Source organism: Phoca vitulina, unplaced genomic scaffold (assembly GCF_004348235.1).
Source record: "Phoca vitulina isolate PV1807 unplaced genomic scaffold, GSC_HSeal_1.0 scaffold28, whole genome shotgun sequence".
Lineage (NCBI taxonomy): Eukaryota > Metazoa > Chordata > Mammalia > Carnivora > Phocidae > Phoca > Phoca vitulina.
Window position 1 is genome coordinate 9,906,625 of NW_022589731.1, and position 17,389 is coordinate 9,924,013.

The 17,389-nt window shown below is 36.5% G+C and overlaps 1 protein-coding gene across 6 annotated transcripts in view; it reads left to right on the forward strand.

Moving 5' to 3' along the window:
* The window catches only part of VTI1A (vesicle transport through interaction with t-SNAREs 1A), a 353,802-nt gene that overhangs the window by 92,141 nt on the left and 244,272 nt on the right, over window positions 1–17,389 (forward strand). For all 6 annotated transcript variants that reach the window (XM_032423170.1, XM_032423169.1, XM_032423174.1 and 3 more), the window contains one exon: window positions 3,739–3,823. In XM_032423170.1, the coding sequence (XP_032279061.1) occupies window positions 3,739–3,823 (85 nt within the window). The remainder of the gene's footprint in view (window positions 1–3,738; window positions 3,824–17,389) is intronic.

Here is a 17,389-nt window from a genome sequence, read left to right on the forward strand (position 1 = left end):
TGCTAAATGAGAGGCTTGTAGACATGGTTTTCACCACCTCTTTTGACTTAAGATACTCAAGTGATGTCCTCTCTTAGTAAAAGTAATAATGATTTATAAAATAAAGGGTGAAAATATATAAAACCCTTACCTTCTAACCTTCTTGTTTTTTTTTGTGTGTGTGTGTGTGGAAGCAGATGTATATACTAAATGAATATAATCAATTGCAGTTTTGATGTATGAGATTATTCCTGAGGTGGGTGATACTCAACATTATTTTCCTGCAAGACAGAGTATCTGCTTATATGTATTTGCATATGCTCATGCTTAGGTGAAGAATCTGAATTTTCAAATCTTAATGGAACTAACAATAGACTCTAAAACCTGTATGTGAAGAAACTGCACAAAGCTCTTCTGAATTTAGTGAATATAATTAATAAAATATTAAGCCTTATTACAATCAGCATTTTTGACAGATTAATTTTGTTAAGCTGAATTGTGTGGACTTAGAAATCTTAATTCTGAGAGCTGAAAACATCACATCTGCATTTCTTTTAAAATACGTTTTATCATCATTTTTGGCTTAATTCTTTTGTTGTGCCTATAGCAACAGTTTCATCAATAATGGCTCTGAACTGCATGTTTCCAAAACTATAACCTGGAATGGAATTGTACTTGGGAGAATTAGATCATTCAACTAATAGAATAATATGCTCTGGAATATTCTTTTAACAGTCTTTGATATGGATGTAGCATTGATATTTGTAAAATAGATTATGATGATGACGCTGCCTCGGTATATGGTTTGCTCAGAAGAGATTGTTTCTCAGCCAGGATTCTAATAGTAATCAAACAGTGAGTGTACCCCAGATTTCCTCCTTGTACCTCTCCTAAGAACACAAGCATTCGTCTGCTTCAAAATAGGACGTTTGGTTGTGTTTGGATACAAAGTATGCCCCATCCCTTCCTTGGGGTGTTCTCTCTCGGCTCAGGTCTGGGAACCGGGCATGCTTGGAGGCAGGCTGGTGTGTACAGGGAGCTGAACTGGTTGGTGTTGGCTGTGCTGAGCCCTCTGTCTGAATCCTGCATCTCCAGCTCCCCACATTGCACAGCTCCTCACGCAAGTTGAGCTCTGTCTGAAGCTCCTGCACAGCTTCACTTACCTGCTTTGAAAGGGCTGAGGAGAGGGTGAGAGAATGAGTTTGGGATGGAGTGTGGGGGCAAGTTGAAAGCATCAGCTGCTACTGTAGTGTATTTCCTTTCATTTTCAGAGACCAGGGCAATGCACAACCAAGGGAACAATGTAAATAGCACAGCTGTTACAAGAACTTGATTTTAGCTTGACTTAAGTGAAGAGCTTCCAAAATACAAAGTGAGGTCCTGCTGGAAAGCTGCTGGTAAACTGGTAGTCCTCTTGTGTGCAGATTTACTCTGATAAAATTGAACTGTCCTGAAGAAGAGTTACTTCCATTATTTAGGAATATGCATTTTTTGGTAAAGTTCTTTTAGAAATTTTGCTCCCCATTAGAGCCATACACTTAATAATCCGTTTTGGCTCTCTTTCGTGGAATTCCAAGAATCATTCTAGATTTAAATTCTTTGTTTCTTATGTTATCTGTTATCATATAATTAGACTGTCCATTTCCAGTATTGATTTTTTTTTAAAATCTGTAGTAGCTTAGTGTTGTCTTTTAATTTAGGGATTTCATCCAATATGAAAATGAACCAAAAATTTTTGTTCTGTTATTCTGAATTAAAATTCAGATTTACTCTTGATTTCACAAATCAAATATCTTTTTAGAGAATTACCAGTTTGAAATTAAGTCCTTTGTTAAGGTAGAAAACAATATTCAGAGAAGAGAAGAATAATCCCTACTCCCAAAACCTGCATGTAGGGAAAATTAGGAGGAAGAAAGCTATTTTTGATAAGCTGAGTAAAGTGTTTAATTTTATTTAAAAATAGTCATATATACCAAACACAGAGAACTCCACTTGCTTTTCTTTTTCTCAATTACAGCCTTCAGTGATTTAGCGTTTTCATGATATAAGCATTCCTTCCTTCCTCCCTTTTATTTATTTAGGTTTTTTATTTATTTATTTTTTTGCAGAGGGAGGGGCAGCTTTTCTCTTAATTTTTCCACTGTGTATTAGACAACTCTATTAATTATTATAGACTGTTGTTGCAGCTTTCCTGACCTTCACATCAGGTCCTATCTCTCTGTTCTAAATGCATTGTTTTAATGATTCTTCCCCCCCACCCCCCCCCCCCCCCAGGCCCTTCCCCCCAAAAAAAATTTTCAAGGAAAGCTTTGATGTGGCTTTAGCTGCCTCCAACGTCTGGCCGCATCTCAGATGTGTCACCTATGCCGGGAGGGAATAAGGAAATCACGTTTTGAATGGTAATGATAACATACTAATCACTTCCTTTCTTTGAAGATGGAAGCGAGATATTCTGTCAGCATCCCTGGCTGCTAGAGCTGGGAGGCACTGGTCTAGGTGTATGAGCTTAAGTGTGCACGTCAATACAGCTTGCATCTCCACGATCCATGGGGGCTCATTAGAGCAAGGTAGATCGTTGCGCTCGACAGCCACTCAGATAATACGTGTGGCACCTCCTCTTTTATTATTATTAGAAAGCATTTCTTCGATTTTAAATGACATCTGTCAACAACACAAAGTTATAGGAGTTGTGGTTGCATTTTTCCTTTCCGTTTGACCAGATACCAAAACTGAGTTGAGGGGGGAAAGTACGAATTTATACAAATACGTGTATGCATGTACACACACTGAAATATACAGATACACGTATTCATATATTTCTAAGTATCCAGACATATGTGCATCTGTGCACACACATACACACACACGTGCATGCGTGTATTCTTACTCGTTCACAGCCATGATTAATTTATAAATCTGTTGGTCAACCTGAATAGATCTAGTGACTGATCATTATGGATAAAAACCAAAAAAAAACAGCCTCAGTGTAGAAAAGAAAGTTGGGAAGTTGAGAATTTGGGGAAAATCCTCTCATTTCCCCCATCAAATATAGCATAAAAGAATGCATATAATTATTATCATTTTAGTTCAGTTTAAAACAGTGGGTGTTAAAAGTTCACCTTCAATCTAGTGTCCTATATTTGGGAACAAACCCACATTTTTGTGCACCTGTGTGCACGGAGGAACATTTCTCTTGTTCCTTGGTGATTGCCCTGAGTTGTCTTAACACTAGATCTACTGTTTAATATTCTGTTCTAGTAGTGAATGTTGTTCTATATGGCATCTTCCACACATTCAAAATTGGAGGGCATTCTCTTGAAAATAAAGTTCCTCTTTAAAAATTCCTATCTGCAGGAATCAAAGGAACAAATGAGTTTTTTAACTGATGGCATTTTATAAAAAATAAATACAAAATAGGGATCATAAATCTATGCAAGTGTCTCATCTGTCTACTCTGCTGAAAAAGGAAAGATCCAGTTGACTCGCATCTTCGTACATTTCTGTGTTTGGGAATAAGATTCGTGTGGCCATATACAATATGAGTCTGCCTTTTAAAACAAAAAAAAGTGGATGGTCCATACACAAACGATTGATTGGAAATCTGCCCATAGGAGATTTGCTAAAAATTATCTATAATGCGTGGTGACTCCCACCTCCCCCCCCAGAAATGTTAGGGCATATAAAGGCATTAATTTTTTTTAAGGCAAAAAAAGAACATTGTAGACGGCCGTCTGATTTTTTTTCCTTTTTCTTTTTCAGAGGGCACATCTGCTCGATAACACAGAGAGGCTGGAAAGGTCATCTCGGAGACTAGAGGCTGGATACCAAATAGCAGTGGAAACCGGTAAGAATTCTGAGAGTGAGCAAATTGTCTTGCTTATGCACAGCAGTCTTCACAACACATGACATTTCAGGGAAACTTCAAAGGAGTAGCAGAGACAGCAGCCCGAGATGTGGTTTACATATTGGGGAGACAATTGGGAGCTTATTTGCGCTTATCTTTTTTCAAGTTAAAAGGCATGACATCTACTGAAAACAGTTCCTGAGGTTTAAAAGTATACATCTGAAAAGAGATGGAATACTTTGTCTAAATTCTACATTTGTCTTAATATGCAGTTACATGTTGTCAGTTTACCCACCCGCAATGATTGCTAGCACACAGTGCAGTCTCCAGGTGTTTGCTCCTTTACATTTATTCACATATGTAAAAATTAACATTTTAATCAGTCTAAATGATGTGAACTAGGGGCAAAGAAGTTACAATATCCAGCTTACCTTATTTGTCCTGGTGTTGAAAATGATTCCTAGTGATTCTATTTGGTTTTGTTTTTTAAAAACCATAATTAGACATGGACAAAGAAAAGTCATAGTAAGCAGCAAGGCTAATGTTCATGATAATCTTATTAGCATTAGTTAATACTGTCCAAACTTTTGGTTTGAATTAACACTAGTTATTAATTTCAGAAAATACAGCCCTAATTTGACTTCTAAGACTTGTCTACTTAAAACAGACAAGCTTTTTCATTACAAATGTTTCATGCAATGACTGTATATTTTTACACAGTAAATAAATATCTGTTAGCCCCTGCATAGTCATCCATTTCTTATAATTTAGCTATCTTTGTTGTTTTGTTTTGTGAAGTACAGATTGTATAAAATTTATTTTACATAGTTTGGATAGTTCTTGCCCAGTATGTAAGCCACAAAAATATGTGGTTAACAATGATTCCATTGATGCTTTAAATTTAGTGTCATAAAAATGTTTATTTAGGAAGAACAGGTATAATGAAAACGATTCCAAATATTGTGTGTGTCTCTGTGTGTGTGTGTGTGTGTGTGTGTGTGTGAATGGTGGGTGTTTTCTCTCGCCCTGAGTTCATGGCTGTCCTATACCGGCTTCCTGTGTGATGACTTCTAAGGAACTGAATGGGAAGAACACAAATGGCATTGGCATTATAGTAATGGTGAGGAAACTAAAGAAAACCATAACCCCTCAAGATTCTTTAACAATGTGGGCAGCCCTTCTTTCTGACATTATTAATAGATTGGCTTTCTGCCCTGATTGGAATAAAAGCCAGCTTTCATTTGTTCTTTTTGTCCTTGGGCTCACCTTTAGAAGTGACTGTCCTGGTGATGAATGTCAATAACAGAAAGAGCCCTGAACATGATGAGGTCAAAGGACCAGACTTGGGTTCTAGCTCTTATTTCTGTGACCTTGAGCAAATCACATAACCTCTGAGTCTCAGTTTCTTCTTCAATAAATGGAAATAATATTACCTATCTTAGAATATTCCTAAGAAATAATACCATATGCTAAAATATTTTATATACTGTAAAACTATATAAATATAAATATTATTATTGTGGTCATTTGATGATATACAGGCACTTATCTTTCTCTATTCATAGAAAAAAATTTTATTGTAGTTGAAATTTGTGTATATTTAAGGAATTTAAAAAAGTGTTACTTTGACATCCTTGGAGAATGTAGCCCTGTACCAACTGAACAATAAGGGACTTTCTTTGACAAAACCTCCCATTGGTGAGTCTCTTACAACAAGGGACTGGGTTGGGTAGGGGATATTCTTGCTTTGACACTTGATCACAGGACTTGATTTGTCTGATTGGGCTACCTTTTCTCTTTCACTATATCATTCATGTATTTCCCTCCCAAAGCTTAAGGAAGTCATCAAAGAAGATCACAGATACTGCATTGATCAAGAGGATAAGATTGAATGGGATTTGATGGTTATTCTTTTTGATGTGTGCTAAAATATAACATTCACATCAGCTTATCAATGTAGTCAACATGGAAAATGCCACTTTAAGAGTGTCCCGAAAACCAGCCTCCATCCCCTTGGACTTTTTGGTAGAATACAATGGTAGTTTATAGAGTTTTGTAAAATTAGATATCTATTTGTTATATAAGGCTTAGGAAGTTCTTGCAAACTATAAAACCAAGTCTGGGAGGAGGAACAGGGTGGGCTTTGTGGAAATGAAGACAGATTGTGGAAATGAAGACAGGCACAGCCTTTGCCTAGATGGGAGTCATCACATTTTCTTAGATGAGTTGGAAAGTGGAGTGAGAAATGAGAAGGCAGACACAAGGCCTTTGTCCTGTTCTTGCTTCTTACTAAAGTAATATGGGGAAAAAGTCACTGTGACAGGCGCCATGTTGTTTTTGCATTTCCTGCTTCCCTGCTAGCCCTCAGCCTGGTCACACCTGGTCAGCCAACAGCCCTGTGTTTTGATTGTGATGTAAACTTATGGTGCTAATCATTTTGTTATTAGTATTAGTAGAAGAACAGCGTCTTTCAAAAGGAAAAACTTACTGGTTTCTTTTTCTTAAAGACTATGAAATTCAAGGAGGATAAGAAGTAGAAAAGCTAGTAAGACTTGAAACAGCACAAAAGAGGGAAATGGTTTACGGGTATGGATTGGTCTAATGGTTCTTAGACCACAACAGGAGTTTCCGCCAGGCAACAGCAAAATAAGAAAAAAATTACAAAGTTGTAACTTTCTCATAAGGCAAATTTTATTAATTTAAAGGACTACACTTTTTCTAAGATGATGTTTTTCCTATTTGGGGGTGATAAAAGGTAAGATAGCTTTATGATATGATACAAATAGTAGGTAGAAGTTATATGTTTATCTTTTTCTCTACCTGGAAAAATAACAAAATTGAAAACCCTATTTGGGTCCTCTGAAATGTTTTTTGAAATTTTACTTGTCCACAAAATCTAGGAAATATTGTCTGATGGACTGAATTAGAGAAAGACAGAGCAACTCCATTATTTAGCCTGGTAATTTATCAGCTGTGTGACTTTGAGAAATCACTTAATCTCTCTGTGTATGTTTTTTTTAATTTGCAAAATGGAAACCTGATACCAGATTCTATGTATCTCATAAGTTTGTTATAAAGTAAAATGAGGTCATATATATTCAAGTTCTTAGAAAGTACAGAAGGCTCTGTAAAAGTCATCATTTTTATGTTATTGTCAGCAAAAGTGGTCATCTTTCAAAATTACTGGCAAGAGATTTCAACAAAAATCTGTAAACTTTTCTATTCATTAATTTGATAACTATTATTGGCAAATATCATAAAAGAAAGTTTATTATATGTAATCAGTTATATATGAAAAGAATAGAAAGCATATTAGTTTAACTACTGGTGTCTTCCTAGCAAATAATGAAATTCATCTTCTAAAGTTCTTGAAACATTTCTTATGTTTTAAAAAGTTATTTTGTCCAATTGGCAGTTACTGTCTCTTTAAACAGCTGCTCAGTAGAGGGACACATGTCCAGAATGCATTTGGTCTGAGAAAAAGCACATGAGTATTTCTAAGTGCCATTTACACCTTGATATATATTGAGTTTAATGACAATCAAATTTTCTTTCTTGGATTCCTTCCTTTTTGAGAAAATTGATAAGTTTACCAGTTAATTGAGCAGCTCTATCTAGAAAAGAAGAGACAGAGGGAAGAGCATATGATATTAAACTAAAGAGCTAATGGTAGGACATTTTAGTCTCAGACTGACATCCAGAGAGATAATTATCAGACCCATAAACTTCCTTGAGAGCGACCATCAGAGACCGAACACTGTGGTGGTTGTGTGAGCCATTGGCTTGCTCCAGTTTGGCATTTCCTGTAAGTTCTTGTCCTAAAATCTGTGCATAAAAAGTGACTTCCTTTTTTTCATTTACTACTAATAGTCAGGTCTGATTCTTAGCTGTGGAGATCACCATCTTGTTTGAGGTCAGGGACTTTATACTTAAAACTCTGGGTCATCTGCCCTTTACTCTGAAATTATGACTTTTCTTTCCTCTGAAGCAAATTATCCCAGAATTACAACAGGCACAAAACTAATGTAAACTATGTGATTAATAAACAAAATAGGTTGAAAGAGAAATTATGCAAGTGCAGAAATGCAAGGCTCACTCTCTCCTTTCAGTAGGTAAGCAGATAGTTTAAGATAGTTATGTTTGGGGGCGCCTGGGTGGCTCAGATGGTTAAGCATCTGCCTTCAGCTCAAGTCATGATCCCAGGGTTCTGGGATCGAGTCCCACATCGGGTTACCCGCTAGGCGGGAAGCCTGCTTCTCCCTCTGCCTCTCTCTCTCTCTCTCTGACTCTCATGAATAACTAAATAAAACATTTAAAAAGAAAAAAAAGAAAAAAAGATAGTTAAGTTTGGGGGCAGTATGAGACAGGCATTTTGTTACATTAATGAATGAATGGACTAGTACATTTCAGATAGTGGCAAAATGAAGCAGGGTATTAAAGAGTAACTGATGAAGGCTACCTTTGGCTAGCTAGTCAGGAAAGACCTCCCCAGAGAGGTGCCTTGTAAGCTGAGTCTTGAACAGTACAAAGGTGCCGTCAATAAGCACATTTGGGGCAGAGGATTCCAAGAGGGAAAAGCAAACACAAGGACTCTAAAATGAGAAGGTGTCCAGGGTGTTCAGGCAACAGAAAGAAGACCAATATGGCTGCATCAAAGTGAGCAAGGGGGCACGGTACATGATTAGGTCAGAGCCAGGTGGAGTGCAGATTCTGTAGGGTCCCGGGGCATGGAAAGGAGCCTGAATTTGACTCTTAAGAGAGTAATGCCATTGGAGAGCTTTCAGCAGACAAGTGGCCTGGTCTGAATTGTGGAGAACAAGGATTGTAGGGGTGGAGTGGCAAAGGATTGGAAATAAGATTTGCTAGGAAATGTTTATAGTAATCCAAGATTTGGTTCTTTTACCAGTTGAAATGAATGGAAGGATTTGATGGTAAAGATGCAAGGGAAATTATAAGTCATTTTAAAAGCCATTCAGGAGCAAGGAGCTTGAAATTTGTCATTGATTTCCTTAACAGTTGGCATGAGATCCCAAAGATTCTTCCTTAAGGATAGCACACCCCCCTCAAATGGAGACTTATTAGTCCTTGCACCTGGTTGGGCTTTACACAGACAATGGCCAGTCCATTGGGCTGTTGGTGATGGACACCGCAGTTATAAATCTGAGCTTAAAACCAAGTTTATGATGATATTTTATTTGAAAAATTATGATAATGATACCTATTTCCTAGAATTTATGGGAGGCATAAATAAAATAATGTGTGTAGAAAGATTTTGTAAATTACCTCACAAAAGTATGGTGTTTTTTTCCTCTAGAAATCTTCACTTTAGGTAGCTTCTGAATGTAAACATATATTATTACTTTGCTTAATTTTGTATCAGTGTAAAGAGGAATGGGTTAGTTCCTTACTACCCAAAGTGGGCCTCAGGACCAGCAACATTCCCTGGGAGCTTGTTAGAAATGCAGGATCTTGGGTCCCACTTCAGATCTACTGAATCAGAATCTGCATTTTAACAAGATCAGCAAAGATTAAATCAAAATTTAATTAGCTATCCACTCTGCAGTGTTAGCTTTAGTCTGTGTCTGAACCGGATAAAGGTTATTCCATTGAAGCTCCTATACATGTGTGGATATGTATATCTAAACGTGTGTGGAAAAATTTAAGCCGGTAGCCATGGGTAGTTGACACCTACACTCCCTATGAAATAATACATATGGTTGTGTCTGTTAATATTGGTGGCATTGGATATGAGGGTCGTATTTAAGAGCTATAATAATCATTTACCTTACTTTGTTTAGGAAAATGTGAGTAGGCATTACTTGGTAACTAGAATAGGTAGTAACCTATCCAGTAACCCAAAAGAGACTCATTATACCACTTTATTTTTCTCAAAATACATTTTTCCCTATATTTAACACTACTTACATTCTTTTTAAAGAATGGTATATTTATCACCATTTCCTGTGTGTCTTATTTCATTAGGGAAATGCAAAGATAGATTTTCTGAGTAAGCATAATACCAATGTTACCAATGTTATGTATTTATAAGTTATTTTCATAAGAGAAATATTTTCTATCTAGGCCTTATTTGTTGTAGAAATAATATAGAAGATTCTTCCATTTATGTTTGAGGGTTTTCTTGGGAGTCCCCATTCTTTTTCTATGAAGATTCATGTGCACTCGCTCGCGTGTGCTCTGTCTCTTTTTTGGTAAAAACATTTAAGTTCTGCTCTTGTAGCAAGTTCCAGTTATATAATATAGTGTTATCAACTATGATCACCATTGTTAGATCCTCAGGCTATATTCATTTTACAGCTTAAAGTTTGTACCCTTTTTCCAAAGTTTGTACCCCTTACAAATTTTTTAAATTGAAAAAATAGATTTTACTTCAATTTCAATATTTAAATACTCTGTAATAGTTAACCTAGTTTTAAGCTGCAAACATTCCCCATTTTATGAATATACTTCCACAGGCCTGTTTTACATAATGTGTTCAGATTATTTTTACTTTTTATAATTTTATTTCATCAAAATCCAAATTTATTTGACCTAGTAGAGTAAGGCAGAGAAACATATGGAGTACTTTTTTTTTTCTTCTGGAAAACGAATAATTCTTAGAATTACAGCATTTTCATGAGAATAAGATAACTTATGTACACCACTGTTTCTCTTCTTTGCCTATGTCTTTTTTTAAGAGTTCATACAAGAAAAGCAATCAAGTATCAGCTTACCTTTTTAAAAATCAAAATATGTTTCATGTTCGGAACTTTTTTTAAAAGAATCAGAACAAATGCATTTAAGATATGAAGTCCCTTCCTTTGTATCTTTAATTGTCTGAGTCTTGGCTGAACTACTGATGGAGTTTTCCAGAGAGTTTCATGGGGTTATAGGAGGATTATGGAGTATAAGACCACAATACTGCAGCTTTATCACATTCTGTCTTTTGGTTCTTGATACGGTCTTTCAACTTACCTTATTATTATTATTTTAATCAACTCACTATAGAACTCATTTTGAAATTGTAATCAGTCTTGGAAGTATCTATTCAAACAAAGTTTTTATCAAACTGAAGGCCTTTTCTTAATTATTTCAAGAGTTTTTCCCAGTTTGCTGACATTTTCTTATTCTTCTGCCTCCTCCTCATCGTTAATATTAACCTCTTTCCTCTCTTTTTCTTCTTCCTCTATCCCTCCCTTCTTCTCTTCAAGAAATATTTTGAGTGTTCATTGCTGGGTACAGTGTAATAATTTTATTCAAAAATACAAATCATTGAATGTATTAATTTATCATCTACAGAAAAGATTGATGGGTAAAACAATGCACAATAATACAATGTAATGCATAAAACAATTTTTGAAGTTGTAAGCTAGCTTGAAACTGAGCTAATATATCTCCTGCACAGAATATAAGAAAGTTGTTTCTTTTCTCTCTCCCCATTTACTAGTAAGTCATTTGTAAGACTTCTGGGAAAATAGCTCCAAAAAGTATTAACTGTATGTTTCTTGCTCTTAGAGCTGTTATCAGTTGGTGAAGAATAAATTTCTGATTCTGTAATATTAGTGGGAGTGATATACATTATATAAAAGAAGGTACACATTGTATTTCACGTTTTCAACAAGATTTCATTGAACTCTGCTGAGTGTCAGATACTTCTGGGATGCAGAACTAGAAAAACAAGATATCCTAGTCCTGGGTTATCTGAGTAGACAATGTTATGCCTGTAAACACTGATTCAGATTTTTAACTTAAGTAATTTTGTTTAGGCACAGATTGGAATTCAGAAAGGCACTGCCTTGTCCATATTATTGCAACAATATCAAATTAACACTTTATGTTGTTCTACAATATAGGAACAGAAAACGGGATTATACATTTGGGTTGATATTAACTATCTATTTTATCCAAGTATGTATGTGTATATATATATGTTAGAGAAAATATTTTTCTATAGAAATATTAAACTTTTTGACAGAAAAAATATTGCTAGAAAGAAGTTTCTGTATGCATTATTTTGGCTGGTGGAGTATGTGGTTATGCTTTCAGAATCTTAAAGATACCTTTGCTTGAAAACACATTTTGTTAAATGCCGATAAGAATTGCTTGACCATGTCCTACAAGTTTTTAAAAGTTTTCACTCAGTGGTAAAATAATCACTTTTAATGTGTAGTTATCACTTACTTTATAATTACAACCCTATTAAAGTCTTACATCTCAAAAAGCTGTGGTTCTGCTCTGAAAAGAACAGAGGAGGTTGTCATTTGGCTGAAGCTCTTGAAGAACATTTTCAAGTTACACTTAAATTTACTTTGTGAGGTTCTCCGAAATATTGGTGAGCTCCATAGTAGTAAGAAAAGGATGTCATTTATACCCTATTTGGAGAACCTTCTCCTTAGGTGGTCCAAGTGAATTCATAGGGTTCATTTTTAATCCATTAAAAAGTATTATACTCATTTTTAAAGGTGTCTTACCCCATAATGCCTATCACTTTTCCATTTGGTTTGTAAGATACACGTGAAGCCATTCTTATTCTGTTGCATCTCTGTGAGTTGAGAAAAAGAATGACGACCAAAGCAGATCGCTAAAATGCCAATTTACTTTCAAATATTACAGTGAAGGACGTTAAGCTTATGACCTTGTTGCACTGTACTTATATAACTTTCCTTGGGATTCTTTTTTAATCAGGTTTATTTTCCCTTTGAGTCTGACTTCTAGTGCCCAGAAGTTTTCTTTTCAGCAGTGTTTATGTATTTAACAGAATTTTCTGAGGTGGGTGCTACAGAATTTTCACAGCATGGGTTCACATTGGACTAAGACTTTGTGTACGACTTATATCAAGTGGGAAACTTGATAGGCATGAGCTTTAAAAATGTTTTTTGTGTGTGTGCTCTACATTTGAAGCTTTTGCCTGTATTTCCTGTTGGGCTACAATGTTTTCCAGCGTTGCCATAAGAGAACAAAGTCAACATTAAAAAATAATTTTTTTATTGAAGAATATATTTTTCCAAGTAAAGTCATTATCAAAGAGACTGTCATGGTGGGTCATCATTCATGTATGGCCCTGTGTTGCCCTTTTGCATCTTGAGGTATAAACTCTAAGTCATAGTTAAATAAATATCTATTTATTTAGAGACACGAAACCACCCTAAAGCCAGACAAGGAAGCTTTTTGAAGACTGTCTCTTTTGGAGGAAAACTAAGCATGTTGTTGAGTAATCCTCCCATTATCCTCCATGTTGGTAGTCCGATCACGATCGATTGCCTAAGGTCCTCGTCCACATTAAAAGGTTGATATTTGGGGCACCTGGGTGGCTCAGTCGTTAAGCGTCTGCCTTCGGCTCAGGTCATGATCCCAGGGTCCTGGGATCGAGCCCCACATCGGGCTCTCTGCTCAGCGGGAAGCCTGCTTCTCCCTCTCCCACTCCCCCTGCTTATGTTCCCTCTCTCGCTGTGTCTCTCTCTGTCAAATAAATAAATAAAATCTTTAAAAGGTTGATATTTATGGGCACATAAAGTACACCTTTAAAATGGAGCTAATTTTCTTTATTTCCATTTCCAATGCTATTTGCAGTATGTGGCACTTGAAAAGAGCACAGTGGAGCCTTAACATTTATTCAGAAAACAGTTATTGGGCCCTAAGAAATTAGAATTAGGGTTCATTAGACCTGGACTGAGCAATCTCTGAAAGAACAAGAAAATACTGGCTTAAATTTTTATTATTAGCAAAATTTGTATTTGCGAGTAGGGTAGGGGAGATACTTAACCCACCTGAAAGGGAAAATAGATTTTATATAATTGAGAAAGAAGCAGACCTGGCACTGTCCTAGGCACTTAGTACACAAAGTTTCTTTAATAAGGGGGAATATCTTGGCAAAATATCTGTGGGAAAATACATAGCTTATAAATCCCCATAATAAACATATTTAGTATTTTCGAAGCAAGGTGCAGGAAGTAATTAAGTCCATTTCATTGTGTCAGGGAAAGGCAGACCCTAGAGAATAAATCCAGAGGGAGCAAGGGGAAGTGAGTAAAGCGGGAGCAGAATCAGGCTTTGGGGCAAATACGTGGCTTGTGAAGACTTCTGGAGTGTGTCCTATGTCCTTGCTAATGTTCATCTTAGTTCTTAAGTATACTTGAAAGTGATAGCATTTGTTTAAAAAAATTTTCCCCTCAAACTTTTTATTATTTCAGAGTAACCCCCCCCCAATTAGCCTATCCATTTTAATAGTCAGATGTGTAATTATTTTTTAATACATTACAGGTTTTTTTAATGCTTTGAATTATAAACTTTAGTAGTTTTTAACCTTGTATTACATGCTGAAAATAATAATGCTAATATTAAGAATAACATTGTATAATCTACTTTGAAATTTTCAGACTACTTTTATATCTGTTATCTCATTGTTTCAATCAATAAATTATCTGATATGGAAATTATTTGTTCAGACTTATCAGTAGACTGTTCCCCTGATTAATTACCCAAATGCTATCAATTTTTACCAACCAGAGTGGCTATTAAGTTTCATCTGGCTTCATGAAGTAATCAGTATTTTTTGTTTCCCTCTTTCTCATTAGCATATCTATAAATATCTATAATGTTCAATGCTCTATGCAGACTTGTTGATGATTAGGGCCTATTATTTATACAAAGAAACAAAATGGTCATAATAAGAAAGCAACACAAATTTAAAGGATGCACCAATTTTTCTCACTGGTGTTAACATAGAACTTTTACAAAGTCATCCAAATTTTTCCTGTAGGTTGAGTTAAAGAGATTGACTGGAGTGACTTTGTTAATATAAAAAAAGAGACCTTTTTTTTTTTTTAAACACTATGACCCTGAAAGGTAAGCATGAAGATGGACCAAGTATCTTATTGCCTTTACTGATACTGCCTGCCGGCTGTGGATTTTCTTACTACAATGAGTCCCCTCATCTTTATTGCTGTGTGCAAGGTACAGTGTTTCATTTTTCTTCCTACTTGGGCTTCCTGTAGAATGCCCACCCCATATAGTTCTTTAAATTCATACTGTTGTGAGAACAAGTCAGTCTTTCTGTTCTCTCCTTTGTTAACTGTATACCTCATGGAGCAACATGTTCTTTCGTGCCCTCCCTGAGTTGTTGGACTCTGCTCAAATTAAACCCTGTAAGAGGATCAGCACGTTACAAAAGTGGAGCACCGTGTATTTTTGTATACCATCGTCTTGATCTGGGAAATGCTAACACATTCAAGCCAACTAATGGTCTCATACCCACCCCTTGTAAATGAGGGCTTCCTATCTACCACATAAAAAGTAGGGAGAACACATGTACAATTTTTGCTCTCCTTTGAGGCTAAAGATGTTTAGGCATATAAAATGCATAAGAATTATTTTGTAATCCAAAGCCAGGTCAGATCACCTGTCTTTCACCTGTAGTGAAGCAAAATGGAATGTTCACGGAGCTTTGTAAATAGACAAGTTCAAATCTTGGTTCTCCCACATGATAAACCGGGAGACCTTGGGCAAGTTCCTTAGCCTTTTCTGGTCTTCATTTCCTGACCTACAAAATCTTTGTGGGTCTTCTAAATGGAGGTTCATCTGAGAGTTAAAGGAGGTAAACCACATAAAACACCCAGTGCATGTTCAGTCCATCATCGGTGCTCAGAAATGGTAGTTTCCACCTGTGTTACTTTGCAGAGTAACACTGGCTGATGTGACAAATAAACCCCAAATACCCAAGTGGCTGGATGTAGTAAAGCTTATTGCTCGCTCTTGGAACAGTCCAGCACAAGTGTTCCTTCCTGGTGAGCAGACGGCCTTCCAGGCGGTGTTTCAGAAATCCACGCTTCTCCCATTTTGTGGCTCTGCCGCGCACGGAGGCTTTTGAGTCCTCTCCACTGTGCCAGCAACCAGGCAAAGAGAGAAGGCAGAGGGCACGCCTGCTTTAAAAGCTCCATAGGCAGCGAGTGACACACATTGATTCTGCACACATTCCACTGGCCAGGACTCATTGGATGATGCCACCAAGATGTGAGGGGGCTAGGAACTCTACTTGCAACTGGATGACCACTTTCTAGTCACAACTTTGTACAAATATGGACGGGCAGTTTACCCTCCCCTGCCCTAGCATTTACTCCTCACCCCCTTTACTGCCTCATAATCCAGTTAAAACCCTGGCTAGTAGAATAAAATGGGGAGAGGTGGAGGAAGAGATGGCTTATGGGTCAGGTCAGTGGATGTAATCTTCTAGAATTTGTGACAAACGAAACTTTCTTATCTCTATTCTATTAATAGACACAGTAAAGAGTCAATATCATTTGCTTTCTTTGCTACCAAGCATTTATCTCCATTTGCTTCTCAAATTTATATTCCTTAGATCTGTAACAAAAGGTAATTCTGCTGCATGTGTTTTCATCTAAGTGTTGACAATAGATACAAGTCAGCAAATTTATTTATACCATTTCTAAAGTATGTGCTTAAAGAACAGTGCAAACTGTCAGAGCCGAGAGGAACCTAAGGAGACACGGGGACTAAATGTAATGTGGTATCCTGGATGGGATCCTGAAACATCAGACAAATGTCTGAGGACATTAGACACCAACTAAGGAAATATGGAGAAAGTGTGGACATTAATTGATAATACCTACCTGTATTAGTCCATTCACTGTGACAAATGTACTATAGTAATGGAGGATGTTAATTATAGGAGACAGTGAGTGTTAAGTATATGGGAACTCTCTATACTATTATAATTTTTCTACAAATCTAAACTGTTCTGAAATAAGTTTATTTTTTTTTAAGTACATTGTAATCACAGTAGTCTTCATATTTGCTGAATAGCCACAGTGTGATATTGCCACTGCTACAGACCTGGTCTCTCCTTTTTAACTTTTATAATAATCACCACTCTCAATAATAGGGCCTTCCCAGTAACTGACAGAACCCATGCCTCTTTAAAGCATCTTGCTCAGGTTCTGGCACTGGAAATGTCCTAGAAATGTTTGCTTCCTCTTTCTTTGCTCTCCCTCCCTCAGTGCTTCTAGTCATTCTGAAAAGGACAATGTGAACTTTTATTTGGCTATCAAAAAAGATCAGACTAATCAATCACTTCATTTTACAACTCCAGGAAATGGGGACATGGTCCCAGTGTTTGTGTGGTTCATCCGCATATGCCCTCTTTACGATGTGTAAGGAGTAGAGCATTTTACTTATTAGATGAATGGTAGTCAGTATTTTTTTCTTTTTCAGTCTAGAAAAAGAAAACAGACTGTATGATGACAGTTTTATAAGAATATTAAGATCGTAGATAATTTTTCCACTTCTGAATTTCCCAGAATGTTACTGTATAATTTTAAAACTAAAAAAGAATTTTATCAGGGCGTCTGGGTGGCTCAGTCGGTTAAGCATCTGCCTTGGGCTCAGGTCATGATCCCAGGGTCCTGGGATCGAGCCCTGCTTCGGGCTCCCTGCTCAGCGGGGAGTCTGCTTCTCCCTCTGCCACTCCCCCTGCTTGTGCTCACTTGCTCTCTCTCTCTCTCTGTCAAATAAATAAATAAAAATCTTTTTTAAAAAAAGAATTTTATCTATATT